The sequence below is a fragment of the Schistocerca nitens genome, chromosome 1 (assembly GCF_023898315.1).
Source record: "Schistocerca nitens isolate TAMUIC-IGC-003100 chromosome 1, iqSchNite1.1, whole genome shotgun sequence".
In the NCBI taxonomy this organism is placed as follows: Eukaryota; Metazoa; Arthropoda; class Insecta; order Orthoptera; family Acrididae; genus Schistocerca; species Schistocerca nitens.
The window spans coordinates 792,632,627-792,650,449 of NC_064614.1; the positions used below are offsets into that span (position 1 = coordinate 792,632,627).

The window sequence follows — 17,823 nt, forward strand, 5'->3', positions numbered from 1 at the left end:
GGTCTGCCACGCATTGCCTGTGTGTTTCCCCGTTACTCTCACTATCATGCGCTGTCTTAACGGTGCATGTGCTGCTTTTGTTGTGCGCATATTTTTTTTTCTCGCGTTTGATGAGTGACATCCGTTGCGGACATATTTCACTGTGCCTGCCACTTCCTTGCGTCGTTTGGCGGCACATGTGCATGCACATTTGTGCGAACTTTTTTATTCGCCTTTAAATGTGTCTGGTATATGTTGTACGCGGGTGGAACTTTAGTCGTTGTGTAGCCGAGTGTCTACTCCTTGTGACACCGTTGCTTCCGCAGTTGTGCCCGTTTCTTTTCTTTTAATAATTATTGTTATTATCTCTTGTCTTTGTCTGTGTCTGTTGTGTGCCCCCCGTCGGAGGCAATGTCTCATCACTCGTGCCGACGACATGCATGGAATCGTATTGGCGGCGTACATGTACTTTTACTCTGTCAGTATCATTTATTATTCTACCTATGTCTCCTGTCTGCACGTGTTGGGGATGACTTTTACCGTTGTTGTCGATTTCATGCATCGTTTGGTAGCGCACATGACCTTTTGCTGTGCCACTTTATGCCTGTGATTTGCTTTGTGTCCGGCGTCGGCGGTTTGTTTTTTACCGATCCTGTCGCTCGACTGCGTCGTCCTCGCTGTGCCGGGGCACCTCTTCTTGTCTGTGCTTTCTGTCTGTGCTTAATTGTTGCTGTTTTCGCTATGCCTGGAGTTCGGTAGCCTGCAGTGGATCATTTTCGCCGTTCCTATTCACATGTTGCTTTGCTTGGTGGCGCCGTTGTGACCCTTATTGTGGACACTTCTTTCGTGTGTATTCTGCGTATGCTACCTGCCACCTGTCGGTATGTCATTTTTGCCGATCTTGTCCACAATTCGCGTTACCTTCGCGGCGCTACAGCTTCGCTTCTTGTGAATACTGCATTTGTTGTTCCTTGCGTTGTGTATGGTTCCTGACATGCGTCGGTGGCATATTCTTACGGTAAATGTTAACAAAATGCGTAGTCCGCATAAGGTCCTTGCTTTAAATACTCTTTTATGTGAAACCCGTTGCCATGTCGCCTTTTTGCAAGAAGTGACACGTGAGGCTCTGATGCTTCTGACCGATCTGTGTGACTACGTTATTGTGGATAATGTGGTGTCTGATGACGTCACCGGTACTGCTATATTAGTCTGTCCCGGCCTCAGTGTCACGAATATTGAGTGTCTACCTACTGGCCGCGCTATTGCGTGCACTATTGAAGGCGTCGTATTTGTTAATGTTTACGCTCCTTCCGGCAGCGACTACGCGGCGCGGCGGCTCTTTTATGGTCAGGAGTTGTGTGAGGTTTTGCACCGGAACTCCGCTCATTTAATCTTAGGCGGTGACTTTAATGCGGTCACTGATGATCGCGACCAGGAGCCGCGCCCCAACAAGTGTCAGGAACTACACACGCTCATCAAGAGTTTTAATCTTAAGGACACGTGGCGAATGCTCCACCCGGTTGAAACGGAGTATACCTATTTTTATCCAACGGGACATAGCCGGCTCGATCGGATTTATGTGTCATCGTCACTAGCAGCCCCGGTGACTCGATCTGAGGTCAGGCCGGTTATTTTTTCAGATCACTGCAGCTATATTTGTGACCTCTCTCTTCCACTTTCTAGGCCTTCCTATCGCAAAAATCTGTGGAAGTTTAACAGCAGCCTGTTAGCCGACTCCTATTTTCAGCAGTCCTTTACTACTATGTGGCACAAACTTTTACAGACTAAACCCGGTGATAGTAGCGTCCTCGAGTGGTGGGTTGGCGCTGCCAAACCAGCAGTTCGGACCTTTTTAATAAATTTTAGTCGCGACGCAGCGCACTGGCGTCGCTCGACGTCACACTTTTATCAGAGCTGTTTAAAGGACCTCGCCCGACAAGTTACGGGCCAGCCGCATCTTCTTCCCGTTTTAAAACAATTTCAGGCCGAACTTTTGACCGATCTACGGCGGAAGAGCAGAGGGCCGGTTACTCGGAGCCAGCCTGTGGGCGCCGTGGACGGGGAGCCGCTCTCTATATATCATCTCAATAGAGAGCGGAAGATGCGCGAACGATTGGCCTTTACTGCGTGGGTCACTCGGGATGGAATAAAAACCTCCGACAGGGTGACGATTGCGAATGAAATCCACGCACATTTTGAGTCACTTTTTCAAGATGTTGATGTCGATCCCGCTGCGCTGCGTCGTATTTTACAGGGGGTCCCTAATGTTTTAAGTCGCACAGACCGTGTCCATCTTAATGAGGCTTTTACGTCCGACGACTTGCATGAAGCTGTCAAGCGCAGTCCTCGGGGTAAATCTCCCGGAATTGACGGCATACCCGCTGAATTTTATTTGCAGTTTTTTCCTCTTTTCCGCGATACTTTAACTGCTATCGCCAATGAAATTCTTACTGGCGCTCCTCTACCACAGGTATTTGCAGCGGGATGCATCACGCTCCTTCCTAAATCGACTGCGACGCCGACTATACATACTGTCCGACCGATCACCTTGTTGAACGCGGATTATAAGATCATGGCGAGGTGCGTCGCGCACAGACTGCGGCAAGTCATGCCGCGCGTTCTCTGTGAACATCAGACGTGTGCTGTGCGTGACAGGAATATTTTTGATGCAGTTCTGGCCTATCGAGACTGTATCGGTTTTGTACGCGGCAACAGGGTTCGGTCGGCAGCGATTATGTTGGTCGATTTCCAGAATGCTTTTGACAGGGTTGGCCATGCCTATTTACGGCGTGTGATGGTTGCCATGGGGTTTGGCCGTAAGTTTACCAACACGGTTCAGGGTTTTTTGCGTAATGCCACGTCGAGTGTCATCGTCAATGGGTCCCTCAGTCCACCTATACGTCTGACTCGCTCGGTCAGGCAGGGTTGCCCATTGTCGATGACACTTTACGCTTTGGCGCTCGACCCGCTGCTGCGGTCCATCTGCAATGAGTGTCCGGGGATCCAACTTGGGGCCGATCGCCTTACTTGCCGGGCTTATGCCGACGATCTTGGAGTGTTCTTGGGTCGGCCGGCAGATGTAGATACCCTGTACTCGGTTCTCCGGCAATTTGAAACGGCGACGGGGGCCATTGTGAATGTTCACAAGACGGTTTTGCTTCCCCTAACCCCACGGATGAGTCATGTGCGTCGACATTGGTTCCGTGTTGTGCAGCAGCACAGGGTCCTGGGGGTTATTTTATCTGATAATCCTCAGCGTATGGAGGCCCTGAATTGGCGTCCCATCTTACACAAAATTAGGGCGGTCGTTAAAATTCATGCGGCCCGGCATTTGGCGCTATACGATAAGGTGCAGCTTATTAATTCTACCATCCTAGCTCGAGCGTGGTATCTAGCACAAGTTCTCCCCGTACCTAAGCTCTTAGACCGCGCTATTAAACAGGCCGTCTACTGGCTCCTTTGGAAAGGGGACATTTTCAAAGTTTCCTTAGCCACCTGCACCTTAAATCCAGCCGATGGGGGACTCGGTCTGGTGGATTTTTCCGCCAAATGCGCGGCACTCCTCCTCAAACGGACTACGGCCGTGTTAGCGAAGGGCACCAGCAGTGCCACGGTCATGTTGTTCACTCAATACCGTCCACCTTCCGTGGTTGCTCCAGTCTCTGTCAGCCACATACCCTTTGCGCTGAATTACGTGCGCCGTTTTTATTTTAACAACAGCTATCTTGCGTATGGTGGCTCCAGCGGAGGTCGTGTCGGCGACATTATCCGTGCTCTGCGGGGATCACCGGCCCGGAACAAGTGGGAGTACCGCCTGCCGCACACTGACTGGCGAACAGTTTGGCGAAACATAGCCACACCCGTCCTCCCTGCCCACGTTAGAGCGACGTGGTATAAGGTCGTTAATGGTACTATTCCCACGAATGCTAAATTGCACTCAATTCATCTAAGTCCATCCCCCGCCTGTGAAGAGTGTCATGAAGTGGACAGCGTTGAACATCGCTTTGTGTGCCGTCGGTTCCGTGCTGTGTGGGACACTGCTAGGGATATGGTGCGTCTCATAAACAGGGTGTCTCTAGCGCAGGTGACAGTGGCAGATGCGATGGTACCCCAGTGTAAGGCGTTCCCGACCACCAAGCGCAACGCCACCATCTGGATACTCGGTCATACCATCCACTCTTTGTTTTGTCTTAAACTGACTGACCGACTGGATTTTCTCACGTACTTATGGGCTGAACATGGCCAGTCCCGTGTTCGACGTGATTATGCTCTGACTTTTGCGAATTTTTTGCATGTCGCCTTGGCACATGCTTATACTCTATTCCCGATGTCGACTTAATTAAATTTACATTTTCCTGCTTAAATTTATGACGTGATTGAACGTGCCCTCGCCTTGTGTTGAATGTCTATTTAGTACCAGTAACGATAAATATAACGTAAACGGGAGACGTTTCTCCCTTGGGAAATGCCTCGTATATGGTCATATGCGGGGATATTTTGTTTAGCTTTCTTTATTTTCTTCTTGTTTCCCACTCTGCCATGTATTGGTATGGGATCGTGATGCCAAGGAGAGGCGTTGCGTGAAAGTGTCCCCCCCCCCTTTTTTTTGTGGACATTTCGTTGTGTTTCCTTGATTTTACTTTGGTCAGGATTCCTGGTGTGTTTTTCCTTCTTGCATTGGCTTCTTTCCATTTCTTTGTCGTTTTTTCGGCGTGCTCACCGTTACTCGGTTCTTCACGATGTACGTCCGTGTTTCATGATTTTTTTTGCATTGCTGGCCGGCGTTTTGCTTTGTGCGCTGACTGGACTTTTCTTTGACTTCTTCCAGCCGGTTCTATGTCTATATATATATACACTTTTTGTTTTCGCACTTCACGGTGCCTTCATGTAACTACTCTGCTTTCCGTGGAGCTGCATACGTGTTTGTTTACCCTTCTCACAAGGAATGCCTCACAGGAAGGAGGCTTACTTTGCTACTTTCTTTCGTCAACGTTCGTTTTCGTTTCCGTTATCTCTGGCACCAGCACTTACTATAGCTGCGAAGCTCGCCGACGAAGGCGTTATTTGGAGAGCGCAAGGCCGGGCTATAAGGGGAGTTGGGAGGCCCGTAAAAAAATAGAAAAAAAAACTTAAAAAAAATAAAAAAAAAAAAAAAAGCTGCCAGCTTTTTCTCGTTTTTTGTGCCATTGCGATGTTTTCTCGTGGCGTAGAACGCAGCTCCTGTGACCGCCGTGCCACGTAGGTAGCGTGGCCGAGCGGTCTAAGGCGCTGGTTTCAAAAAAAAAAAAAAACAAAAAAAAACGGCAATTTTGAAAGTTTTGCCTTACTGCCGTTGCAATAGCGATAGTGCACGAGTACTCGAAATGACAGTGCTCTCTTGATTTTGTCACTCGTGTTCCGCAGGCCGCAGTTTGCACTATCACTTCCTCACCAACACGTAATGTCGCCTCCCAGAGCGCAGACGTCCGCTGCTCTCTGTAGTCGAAAAGGGCAGTTGTTTTGAAGTGCGATGGATGAGCAGCCAGCCCCAGCAGAACAGGAAGCTGTGGCGTGCACTGTTTCTACAAATGCTAGGAACACTGGTGCCCATTGCAGCGCACGTAGCATGGCCGAGCGCTCTATGGCGCTGGTTTAAGGCACCAGTCTCTTCGTAGGCGTCGGTTCGAATCCCAGCGCTGCCAGGGGTTTTGCTGTAGTCGTGTTAACCTGCCGCTTTCTCTTCACGTGTAACCTCCTTGAGCTCACATATGTTTGTTACATGGAGCATTCTAGCTCCCTCTGACAGGTACAGCTATGATACTTTAGTGGTTACGGAAAGCCCAGGTTCGAAACCTGGTCAGAGCACGAAAACGTCTCTCGATGCTGTCTCCTTAACTACGACAGCTACAGACAAGTGGCGTCGCTACCATACGGCGGGCACGGCATTTTCTTGTTGTGGATGGCCTAAAGAGACGCTTCCAGTGGGAGAGCAGTGGAAATACATGGCACAGCGATTGCCAAGACACTTACATTTCGGAGTGATCTTTGTACTACAAAGGAAACGTTTCGCCGCTCGTGCTCCAGCGGTAACGTGGCCGAGCGGTCTAAGGCGCTGGTTTTAGGCACCAGTCTCTTCGGAGGCGTGGGTTCGAATCCCACAGCTGCCAATTTTTACGTCTCACTTTTGTGCCGCTGCGGTGTGTTCTCGTGGCGTAGGACGCAGCTCTTGTGACGCGCGTGTTGTGTAGGTAGCGTGGCCGAGCGGTCTAAGGCGCTGGTTTCAGGCACCAGTCTCTTGAGAGGCGTGGGTTCCAACCCCACAGCTGCCAAACGTGTAATGTTTCCTGTGTCGAAGACGGCTGCGCTTATTGCCTGCAAAGAAAACAGCACAACAAGGCGTGAGCTTCTGCTTCGTGAATTGCCGTAGAACAGTGCGTGGTGCAACGACAGGATTTGGAGGCGCCTTTTGCTCTCATCATTGCTGGCGTTCGTCTCCACGAAATGCGTCCGGAGCACGCCGTTCTATAACGCGAGAGAGTGGATTTTTTACAGTTGTCGACAGTTAACCGTGCGTGGTTGCTGCGTTCGCTGGAAGAGCGCTGCCGCCGTTATCCGGTGTGGTCTAGTGGCTAGGATACCTGGCTCTCACCCAGGAGGCCCGGGTTCGATTCCCGGTACCGGAAATGCGCGTTTTTGTTGCTCCTCTTTTGCGACTTGTCCCGACTTTGATCGACTGACGCTACGCTGACGCGTGCAGAAAGCCACGTTAAGTATGATTCGTGGCAACACCTGACGGCGAGAGAGATGCGGCATCTATCCACTTGTTATCCAGCCACATACGGGTACCTGTAGTCAAGAGGCTTGGAGGACTGCAAGATATTGCCACGGAGGTGAATGCAGCTAACCACTGTAGTTAGTGTCCTGACAGCGCAGCAACGTTCATTTGCTCGTATACACGTGATGCGGACCGTGTCTGACACTGCTGTGGCGTACACCTTGGCCTAGGCTTTGCTGTGTATCGCCACTTGCATTCCAGCCAGCTGCTTTCGTGGGCGGCTTCGTGGCCGTGGCCGTGATCGTCTAGTGGTTAGGACATTGCGTTGTGGCCGCAATAACCCAGGTTCGAATCCTGGTCACGGCAATTTTGAAAGTTTTGCCTTACTGCCGTTGCAATAGCGATAGTGCACGAGTACTCGAAATGACAGTGCTCTCTTGATTTTGTCACTCGTGTTCCGCAGGCCGCAGTTTGCACTATCACTTCCTCACCAACACGTAATGTCGCCTCCCAGAGCGCAGACGTCCGCTGCTCTCTGTAGTCGAAAAGGGCAGTTGTTTTGAAGTGCGATGGATGAGCAGCCAGCCCCAGCAGAACAGGAAGCTGTGGCGTGCACTGTTTCTACAAATGCTAGGAACACTGGTGCCCATTGCAGCGCACGTAGCATGGCCGAGCGCTCTATGGCGCTGGTTTAAGGCACCAGTCTCTTCGTAGGCGTCGGTTCGAATCCCAGCGCTGCCAGGGGTTTTGCTGTAGTCGTGTTAACCTGCCGCTTTCTCTTCACGTGTAACCTCCTTGAGCTCACATATGTTTGTTACATGGAGCATTCTAGCTCCGCCTGACAGGTACAGCTATGATACTTTAGTGGTTACGGAAAGCCCAGGTTCGAAACCTGGTCACAGCACGAAAACGTCTCTCGATGCTGTCTCCTTAACTACGACAGCTACAGACAAGTGGCGTCGCTACCATACGGCGGGCACGGCATTTTCTTGTTGTGGATGGCCTAAAGAGACGCTTCCAGTGGGAGAGCAGTGGAAATACATGGCACAGCGATTGCCAAGACACTTACATTTCGGAGTGATCTTTGTACTACAAAGGAAACGTTTCGCCGCTCGTGCTCCAGCGGTAACGTGGCCGAGCGGTCTAAGGCGCTGGTTTTAGGCACCAGTCTCTTCGGAGGCGTGGGTTCGAATCCCACAGCTGCCAATTTTTACGTCTCACTTTTGTGCCGCTGCGGTGTGTTCTCGTGGCGTAGGACGCAGCTCTTGTGACGCGCGTGTTGTGTAGGTAGCGTGGCCGAGCGGTCTAAGGCGCTGGTTTCAGGCACCAGTCTCTTGAGAGGCGTGGGTTCCAACCCCACAGCTGCCAAACGTGTAATGTTTCCTGTGTCGAAGACGGCTGCGCTTATTGCCTGCAAAGAAAACAGCACAACAAGGCGTGAGCTTCTGCTTCGTGAATTGCCGTAGAACAGTGCGTGGTGCAACGACAGGATTTGGAGGCGCCTTTTGCTCTCATCATTGCTGGCGTTCGTCTCCACGAAATGCGTCCGGAGCACGCCGTTCTATAACGCGAGAGAGTGGATTTTTTACAGTTGTCGACAGTTAACCGTGCGTGGTTGCTGCGTTCGCTGGAAGAGCGCTGCCGCCGTTATCCGGTGTGGTCTAGTGGCTAGGATACCTGGCTCTCACCCAGGAGGCCCGGGTTCGATTCCCGGTACCGGAAATGCGCGTTTTTGTTGCTCCTCTTTTGCGACTTGTCCCGACTTTGATCGACTGACGCTACGCTGACGCGTGCAGAAAGCCACGTTAAGTATGATTCGTGGCAACACCTGACGGCGAGAGAGATGCGGCATCTATCCACTTGTTATCCAGCCACATACGGGTACCTGTAGTCAAGAGGCTTGGAGGACTGCAAGATATTGCCACGGAGGTGAATGCAGCTAACCACTGTAGTTAGTGTCCTGACAGCGCAGCAACGTTCATTTGCTCGTATACACGTGATGCGGACCGTGTCTGACACTGCTGTGGCGTACACCTTGGCCTAGGCTTTGCTGTGTATCGCCACTTGCATTCCAGCCAGCTGCTTTCGTGGGCGGCTTCGTGGCCGTGGCCGTGATCGTCTAGTGGTTAGGACACTGCGTTGTGGCCGCAATAACCCAGGTTCGAATCCTGGTCACGGCAATTTTGAAAGTTTTGCCTTACTGCCGTTGCAATAGCGATAGTGCACGAGTACTCGAAATGACAGTGCTCTCTTGATTTTGTCACTCGTGTTCCGCAGGCCGCAGTTTGCACTATCACTTCCTCACCAACACGTAATGTCGCCTCCCAGAGCGCAGACGTCCGCTGCTCTCTGTAGTCGAAAAGGGCAGTTGTTTTGAAGTGCGATGGATGAGCAGCCAGCCCCAGCAGAACAGGAAGCTGTGGCGTGCACTGTTTCTACAAATGCTAGGAACACTGGTGCCCATTGCAGCGCACGTAGCATGGCCGAGCGCTCTATGGCGCTGGTTTAAGGCACCAGTCTCTTCGTAGGCGTCGGTTCGAATCCCAGCGCTGCCAGGGGTTTTGCTGTAGTCGTGTTAACCTGCCGCTTTCTCTTCACGTGTAACCTCCTTGAGCTCACATATGTTTGTTACATGGAGCATTCTAGCTCCGCCTGACAGGTACAGCTATGATACTTTAGTGGTTACGGAAAGCCCAGGTTCGAAACCTGGTCACAGCACGAAAACGTCTCTCGATGCTGTCTCCTTAACTACGACAGCTACAGACAAGTGGCGTCGCTACCATACGGCGGGCACGGCATTTTCTTGTTGTGGATGGCCTAAAGAGACGCTTCCAGTGGGAGAGCAGTGGAAATACATGGCACAGCGATTGCCAAGACACTTACATTTCGGAGTGATCTTTGTACTACAAAGGAAACGTTTCGCTACCATACGGCGGGCACGGCATTTTCTTGTTGTGGATGGCCTAAAGAGACGCTTCCAGTGGGAGAGCAGTGGAAATACATGGCACAGCGATTGCCAAGACACTTACATTTCGGAGTGATCTTTGTACTACAAAGGAAACGTTTCGCCGCTCGTGCTCCAGCGGTAACGTGGCCGAGCGGTCTAAGGCGCTGGTTTTAGGCACCAGTCTCTTCGGAGGCGTGGGTTCGAATCCCACAGCTGCCAATTTTTACGTCTCACTTTTGTGCCGCTGCGGTGTGTTCTCGTGGCGTAGGACGCAGCTCTTGTGACGCGCGTGTTGTGTAGGTAGCGTGGCCGAGCGGTCTAAGGCGCTGGTTTCAGGCACCAGTCTCTTGAGAGGCGTGGGTTCCAACCCCACAGCTGCCAAACGTGTAATGTTTCCTGTGTCGAAGACGGCTGCGCTTATTGCCTGCAAAGAAAACAGCACAACAAGGCGTGAGCTTCTGCTTCGTGAATTGCCGTAGAACAGTGCGTGGTGCAACGACAGGATTTGGAGGCGCCTTTTGCTCTCATCATTGCTGGCGTTCGTCTCCACGAAATGCGTCCGGAGCACGCCGTTCTATAACACGAGAGAGTGGATTTTTTACAGTTGTCGACAGTTAACCGTGCGTGGTTGCTGTGTTCGCTGGAAGAGCGCTGCCGCCGTTATCCGGTGTGGTCTAGTGGCTAGGATACCTGGCTCTCACCCAGGAGGCCCGGGTTCGATTCCCGGTACCGGAAATGCGCGTTTTTGTTGCTCCTCTTATGCGACTTGTCCCGACTTTGATCGACTGACGCTACGCTGACGCGTGCAGAAAGCCACGTTAAGTATGATTCGTGGCAACACCTGACGGCGAGAGAGATGCGGCATCTATCCACTTGTTATCCAGCCACATACGGGTACCTGTAGTCAAGAGGCTTGGAGGACTGCAAGATATTGCCACGGAGGTGAATGCAGCTAACCACTGTAGTTAGTGTCCTGACAGCGCAGCAACGTTCATTTGCTCGTATACACGTGATGCGGACCGTGTCTGACACTGCTGTGGCGTACACCTTGGCCTAGGCTTTGCTGTGTATCGCCACTTGCATTCCAGCCAGCTGCTTTCGTGGGCGGCTTCGTGGCCGTGGCCGTGATCGTCTAGTGGTTAGGACATTGCGTTGTGGCCGCAATAACCCAGGTTCGAATCCTGGTCACGGCAATTTTGAAAGTTTTGCCTTACTGCCGTTGCAATAGCGATAGTGCACGAGTACTCGAAATGACAGTGCTCTCTTGATTTTGTCACTCGTGTTCCGCAGGCCGCAGTTTGCACTATCACTTCCTCACCAACACGTAATGTCGCCTCCCAGAGCGCAGACGTCCGCTGCTCTCTGTAGTCGAAAAGGGCAGTTGTTTTGAAGTGCGATGGATGAGCAGCCAGCCCCAGCAGAACAGGAAGCTGTGGCGTGCACTGTTTCTACAAATGCTAGGAACACTGGTGCCCATTGCAGCGCACGTAGCATGGCCGAGCGCTCTATGGCGCTGGTTTAAGGCACCAGTCTCTTCGTAGGCGTCGGTTCGAATCCCAGCGCTGCCAGGGGTTTTGCTGTAGTCGTGTTAACCTGCCGCTTTCTCTTCACGTGTAACCTCCTTGAGCTCACATATGTTTGTTACATGGAGCATTCTAGCTCCCTCTGACAGGTACAGCTATGATACTTTAGTGGTTACGGAAAGCCCAGGTTCGAAACCTGGTCACAGCACGAAAACGTCTCTCGATGCTGTCTCCTTAACTACGACAGCTACAGACAAGTGGCGTCGCTACCATACGGCGGGCACGGCATTTTCTTGTTGTGGATGGCCTAAAGAGACGCTTCCAGTGGGAGAGCAGTGGAAATACATGGCACAGCGATTGCCAAGACACTTACATTTCGGAGTGATCTTTGTACTACAAAGGAAACGTTTCGCCGCTCGTGCTCCAGCGGTAACGTGGCCGAGCGGTCTAAGGCGCTGGTTTTAGGCACCAGTCTCTTCGGAGCCGTGGGCCCGAACGCATCGGGCGTTCGCTGCGGCCACCGGGCGGTGTTTACGTGCGGGTCGCGGTCGGCGGCGTGTGCTTCGCGGCGCTGTTTCTTCTTTGATTTTTTGTTTCAGTGAGTACTATGGATCTCGATAACTCAGAGAATCGTCAGAACAATATTCAGTGTGCGTTTGATAGATCCGTGCGTAGGCCTACTGCTTTCGAAATTCACCAATGGGTTAAAAACGACCTTCAATTGCCGAAAAGTGTAGTCCTCGGCGTTCAACTTGACGCGTTCCTCAATTCGTTATTTCTGAAACTTTCTTCTTCCGATATGTGTGAAACGTTAGTGAACGTCAATGGTGGTGTACGTAAAATTAAGCACCTTGACGGTACTATCAGTGATGTTGTGATGTCGAATGCGGGTTATGGTATCCGTACTGTTCGCGTCTTTAACCTGCCTTTTGAAGTGCGAAATGAAACTATTGCCCGTAGTTTACTTCCGTACGGTACAGTGCTTTCGGTCGTAAAGGAGAAATGGTCGTCAGCATATTATTATGATGTTGAAAATGGTGTTCGAAGTGTCCGCATGATTGTCCGACAGCATATACCGTCCTTTGTTTTTGTTGCTGGCCATCGGGCCTTTATCACTTATAGCGGCCAACCGGCGACCTGTTCTTTTTGTAACGGTACCGGACATTTTCGACAGGACTGTCCGAAACGTAGTCGCCCTGTGCAACTACCACGGACAGACGGTCAGGACGAGGTGACGTGGGCGGCGGTCGCGCTTGGCGCTTCCCCCGCACGTGCCCGTCGTGTGTCTGATCCTGAGGTTCCGGCCGACGCTGTTGCTATGGACGTTACACCTTCCGTTCCTGTTGCTGATAGCTCCCCGGCTTTGCCTGTGCTTTCTCTGCCCGACACTGTGGAGGCCCCGTTGCCTGCTCCCACAGTTGTCGATCGCATTGAGCCACCGATAGTGTCTGAACCCGCACCGGCAGCTGCAACGCTGCCCGTGTCGGAACCCGTTCCAGAGGCTGCTTCCTCTGTTGTGACTGAGACTGGGTCTGCTGCTGCCACCGTTGTTGTCGATAGTGAGGAGCGTCTTGACGCCCCCGCGGAACCTAAGCCGCGTCGGGAAAGGCCGATTGAGAGAGCTGACAACGTTCCCCGCTTTCGAAGCGCTAGTCTTTCGGGTGTTTCTTCTCGTAAGGGGCGAACGCCGTCCCCGGTGGTGACTTGTGTCCCACCCTATAAGTCCACCTCAAAACCGAAAAAATTGCAACGGGCCTCGCAGCGCGCGGCTGTTGACTCGCGGCAGGTGTTGGCTGCCGATCGCCGTCGGCAGCGGCCTGCCGCTCACAGTCAGCCTGAGGCGTCCGTGAGTTCCGCGGAGTCTAAGAGGGACGAGAAAGTTCGTCAGCTCAAAGTTTTACTCACTCAAACGGACCCTGTCGTGACAAGCGGTACGGCGATGGCCGTTACATCGAGCGTGTCGCCTGGACAAGTCGCAGGCAAACGCAAATCGGACGACTCACATTGCCGTCGCATCCGGCCGCACTCGCAGGATTCTGGCTCTGATCCTCCCGCCGGCGCTGGACCTGCCACGGCGGCTCCGTCGGGTGCCGCTCTTGCTATGGAAACGGAGGTGGTTCCGCCCCCCGTGTTTTCTAGTGCAAAGTGTGACTGGGCGGCGGACGTGGAGGTGGATGAAGGGACTGGCAGCGGTACGTAAAGTGCCTTTGCTCATCGCTTGGCAGCGTGACTGCATCCCTCGTTGTGTAAGTCTCAAATTGTTTTTTGTGACGTTTCCTCGTCTGTGATGTGTGAAACCGGTCTGTTGCACGTTTTAATCGATGCTGTCACACGCAAGTGTAGTTCAGGCAGCGCAACTGCACCAATGGTTGTGTCCTTTTATTTGTTGTGTATTTTAACTGTGTCTGGTACTTTTATGGCAGCACGAGTGCTTTCCCAGCTGTGCACATTTCTTTCGTCTTGTTGTCTAATTTAACTGTGTATGGGGTCCGGCACGCGTTGCTTGTGTGTTTTCCCCGTTGCTGTCAATACCGTGCGCTGTCTTAATGGTATTGGCGGCGCACATGCAATTTTATTCTGTAAGTTTCTTTTACTATTTTACCTACGTCTCCTGTCTACACCTGTTGGGGGATGGCTTTTACTGCATGCGTCGTTTGACGGCGCACATGTCCTTTCGTTGTGCCACTTTGCGACCTGTACCTTTCATTCGTGTACGGCGCCGGCGGTTTGTTTTTCCGCCGCTCCTGTCGGTCGACCGCGTCGTCCTAGCTGTGCCGGGGCGCCTCTATTTGACTGTGCTTACTTGTTGGTGTGTTCCCTGTGGCTGGTGTCTGATGGCCTGCGGTGGATCATTTTCGCCGTTCATGCTCACATGATGCTTTGCGTTGGTGGCGCCGTTGTGACCTTTATAGTGGACCCTTATTTCGTGTGTATTCCGTGTATACTATCTGCCACCTGTCGGTATGCCATTTTCGTCGTTCTTGACCACAACACGCGTTATCTTCGCAGCGCTACTGCTTCGCTTCTTGTGAGCACTGCGTTTGTTGTTCCTTGCGTTGTGTATGGTTCCTGACACGCGTCGGTGGCATATTCTTACCGTAAATGTTAACAAAATGCGTAGTCCGCATAAGGTTTTTGCCTTAAAAACTCTTTTATATGAAACCCGTTGCCATGTCGCCTTTTTGCAAGAAGTGACACGTGAGGCTCTGATGCTTCTAACCGATCTGAGTGACTACGTTATTGTGGATAATGTGGTGTCCGACGATGTCACCGGCACTGCTATTTTAGTCTGCCCCGGCCTTACTGTCACGAATATTGAGTGTCTACCTACTGGCCGCGCTATTGCGTGCACTATTGAAGGCGTCGTGTTTGTTAATGTTTACGCTCCTTCCGGCAGTGACTACGCGGCGCGGCGGCTCTTTTATGGTCAGGAGCTGTGTGAGGTTTTGCACCGGAATTCCGCTCATTTAATCTTAGGCGGTGACTTTAATGCGGTCACCGATGATCGCGACCAGGAGCCGCGCCCCAACAAGTGTCAGGAACTCCACACGCTCCTCACAAGTTTTAATCTCAAGGACACGTGGCGAATGCTCCACCCGGTTGAAACCCAGTTTACCTACTTTTATCCCACGGGACACAGCCGACTCGATCGAATTTATGTGTCATCATCACTAGCTGCCCCGGTGACTCGATCTGAGATTAGGCCAGTTATTTTTTCAGATCACTGCAGTTATATTTGTGAACTTTCTCTTCCACTTTCTCGGCCTTACTATCGCAAAAATCTATGGAAGTTTAACTGCAGTCTGCTCACCGACTCCCATTTTACGCAGTCCTTTGCTGATATGTGGCACAAACTTTTGCAGACTAAACCCGGTGATGGTAGCGTCCTCGAGTGGTGGGTTGGCGCTGCCAAACCTGCAGTCCGGTCCTTTTTAATTAATTTTAGCCGCGACGCAGCGCACTGGCGTCGCTCGACGTCACACTTTTATCAGAGCTGTTTGAAGGACCTAGCCCAACAAGTTACGGCCCAACCGCATCTTCTTCCCATTTTCAAACAATTTCAGGCCGAACTTCTGACCGATCTGCGGCGGAAGGGTAGAGGGCCGGTTACACGGAGCCAGCCTGTGGGTGCCGTGGACGGGGAGCCGCTCTCTATATATCATCTCAACAGAGAGCGGAAGATGCGCGAACGATTGGCCTTAAATGCGTGGGTCACTCGGGATGGAATAAAGACCTCCGACAGGGTGACGATTGAGAATGAAATCCACGCACATTTTGAGTCTCTCTTTCAAGATGTTGATGTCGATCCCGCTGCGCTGCGTCGTATTTTACAGGGGGTTCCTAATGTTTTAAGCCGCACAGACCGTGCCCATCTTAATGAGGCTTTTACGTCCGACGACTTGCACGAAGCTGTCAAGCGCAGTCCTAGGGGGAAATCTCCCGGAATGGACGGCATTCCCGCTGAATTTTATTTGCAGTTTTTTCACCTTTTACGCGATACTTTAACTGCTATCGCCAATGAAGTCCTTAATGGCGCTCCTCTACCACCTGAATTTGCAGCGGGGTGCATAACGCTCCTTCCGAAATCTAAAGCGACACCGACTATACACACTGTTCGGCCGATCACTCTGTTGAACGCGGATTATAAGATCATGGCGAGGTGCGTCGCGCACAGACTGCGGCAAGTCATGCCGCGCGTTCTCTGTGAACATCAGACGTGTGCTGTGCGTGACAGGAATATTTTTGATGCCGTTCTGGCCTATAGGGACTGTATCGGCTTTGTACGCGGCAACAGAGTTCGGTCGGCGGCGATTATGTTGGTCGATTTCCAGAATGCATTTGACAGGGTTGGCCATGCCTATTTACGGCGTGTGATGGTTGCCATGGGGTTTGGCCGTAAGTTTACCCACACGGTTCAAGGTTTTTTGCGTAATGCTACGTCGAGTGTCATCGTCAATGGGTCCCTCAGTCCACCTATACGTCTGACTCGCTCGGTCAGACAGGGTTGCCCATTGTCAATGACACTTTACGCTTTGGCGCTCGATCCGCTACTGCGGTCTATCTGCAGCGAGTGTCCGGGGATCCAACTTGGGGAAGAGCGTCTTATTTGCCGAGCTTATGCCGACGATCTTGGAGTGTTCTTGGGTCGGCCGGCAGATGTAGATACCCTGTACTCTGTTCTCCGGCAATTTGAGAAGGCGACGGGGGCCATTGTGAATGTTCACAAGACGGTTTTGCTCCCCCTCACTCCCCGGATGAGCCATGTGCGACGAAATTGGTTCAGTGTTGTGCAGCAGCACAAAGTCCTGGGGGTTATTTTATCTGATAATCCTCAGCGCATGGAGGCTCTGAATTGGCGTCCCACCTTACACAAAATTAGGGCGGTTGTTAAAATTCATGCGGCCCGGCATTTGGCGCTTTATGATAAGGTGCAGCTTATCAATACTACCATCTTAGCTAGAGCGTGGTATTTAGCACAAGTTCTCCCAGTACCTAAGCTCCTAGACCGCGCAATTAAACAGGCCGTCTACTGGCTCCTTTGGAAAGGGGACATTTTCAAAGTCTCCTTAGCCACCTGCACCTTAAATCCAGCCGATGGGGGACTCGGTCTGGTGGATTTTTCCGCCAAATGCGCGGCGCTCCTCCTCAAACGGACTACGGCCGTATTAGAGAAAGGTACCAGCAGTGCCACGGTCATGTTGTTCAATCACTATCGCCCACCTTCTGTAGTTGCCCCGGTCTCTGTCAGCCACATACCCTTTGCGCTGAATTACGTGCGGCGTTTTTATTTTGACAACAGTTATCTTGCGTATGGTGGCTCCAGCGGAGGCCGTGTCGGCGACATAATCCGTGCTCTGCGGGGATCACCGGCCAGGAATAAGTGGGAGTACCGCATGCCGCACACTGACTGGCGAACAGTTTGGCGCAACATCGCCACACCCGTCCTTCCTACACACGTTAGAGCGACGTGGTATAAAGTCGTCAATGGTACGATTCCTACAAATGCTAAGCTGCACTCTATTCATCTGAGTCCGTCCCCCGCCTGCGAAGAGTGTCATGACGAGGATACTATTGAACATCGCTTCGTATGCCGTCGGTTCCGTGCTGTGTGGGACACTGCTCGGGATATGGTGCGTCTCGTCAACAGGGTGTCTACAGCGCAGGTTACAGCGGCAGCTGCAATCGTACCCGAGTGTAAGGCGTTTCCGACCACCAAGCGCAACGCCACCATCTGGTTAATCGGCCATACGATTTATTGTCTATTTTTCCTCAAACTGACGGATCGTCTTGATTTTCTCACATACTTATGGGCTGAACATGGCAAGTGCCGTGTTCGAAACGACTATACTATGACTTTTGCAAATTTTTTGCATGTCGCCTTGGCGCATGCTTTTGCTCATTTACCGATGTTGACTTAATTCAATTTACACTTTCCTGCTTAAAACTATGTCGTGAAAGTAAGAGAATTCGTCTTGCGATGAATGTATCTTCAGAACCAGAAACGAAATATGTAACGTAAACGGTAGACATTTCTCCCTTGGGAATTGCCTCATATTTGGCATTATGCGAGGATTTTTTGTGTTATCTTTCTTTATTTTCTTATTGTTTCCACCTCTGCC

At 51.7% G+C, this 17,823-nt stretch overlaps 1 protein-coding gene and 12 non-coding genes across 13 annotated transcripts in view; all 13 read left to right on the top strand.

Annotated features, from left to right (window-relative positions):
- LOC126203940 (nascent polypeptide-associated complex subunit alpha, muscle-specific form-like) overlaps nt 1–13,403 on the top strand; it is a 58,920-nt gene extending 45,517 nt beyond the window's left edge. The window contains exon 3 of the mRNA XM_049938372.1: nt 12,421–13,403. Coding sequence (XP_049794329.1) covers nt 12,421–13,403 — 983 coding nt within the window. The remainder of the gene's footprint in view (nt 1–12,420) is intronic.
- On the top strand, nt 6,044–6,125 carry Trnal-uag (transfer RNA leucine (anticodon UAG)). Its single transcript has one exon. It is a non-coding gene; the product is annotated as a tRNA-Leu (tRNA).
- On the top strand, nt 6,206–6,287 carry Trnal-cag (transfer RNA leucine (anticodon CAG)). The gene has a single exon. It is a non-coding gene; the product is annotated as a tRNA-Leu (tRNA).
- On the top strand, nt 6,570–6,641 carry Trnae-cuc (transfer RNA glutamic acid (anticodon CUC)). Its single transcript has one exon. It is a non-coding gene; the product is annotated as a tRNA-Glu (tRNA).
- Trnah-gug (transfer RNA histidin (anticodon GUG)) lies at nt 7,028–7,099 on the top strand. Its single transcript has one exon. It is a non-coding gene; the product is annotated as a tRNA-His (tRNA).
- Nucleotides 7,858–7,939, top strand: Trnal-uag (transfer RNA leucine (anticodon UAG)). Its single transcript has one exon. It is a non-coding gene; the product is annotated as a tRNA-Leu (tRNA).
- On the top strand, nt 8,020–8,101 carry Trnal-cag (transfer RNA leucine (anticodon CAG)). Its single transcript has one exon. It is a non-coding gene; the product is annotated as a tRNA-Leu (tRNA).
- Nucleotides 8,384–8,455, top strand: Trnae-cuc (transfer RNA glutamic acid (anticodon CUC)). Its single transcript has one exon. It is a non-coding gene; the product is annotated as a tRNA-Glu (tRNA).
- Trnah-gug (transfer RNA histidin (anticodon GUG)) lies at nt 8,842–8,913 on the top strand. The gene has a single exon. It is a non-coding gene; the product is annotated as a tRNA-His (tRNA).
- Trnal-uag (transfer RNA leucine (anticodon UAG)) lies at nt 9,818–9,899 on the top strand. Its single transcript has one exon. It is a non-coding gene; the product is annotated as a tRNA-Leu (tRNA).
- Nucleotides 9,980–10,061, top strand: Trnal-cag (transfer RNA leucine (anticodon CAG)). Its single transcript has one exon. It is a non-coding gene; the product is annotated as a tRNA-Leu (tRNA).
- Trnae-cuc (transfer RNA glutamic acid (anticodon CUC)) lies at nt 10,344–10,415 on the top strand. The gene has a single exon. It is a non-coding gene; the product is annotated as a tRNA-Glu (tRNA).
- Trnah-gug (transfer RNA histidin (anticodon GUG)) lies at nt 10,802–10,873 on the top strand. Its single transcript has one exon. It is a non-coding gene; the product is annotated as a tRNA-His (tRNA).
- Nucleotides 13,404–17,823: the final 4,420 nt, after the last annotated feature.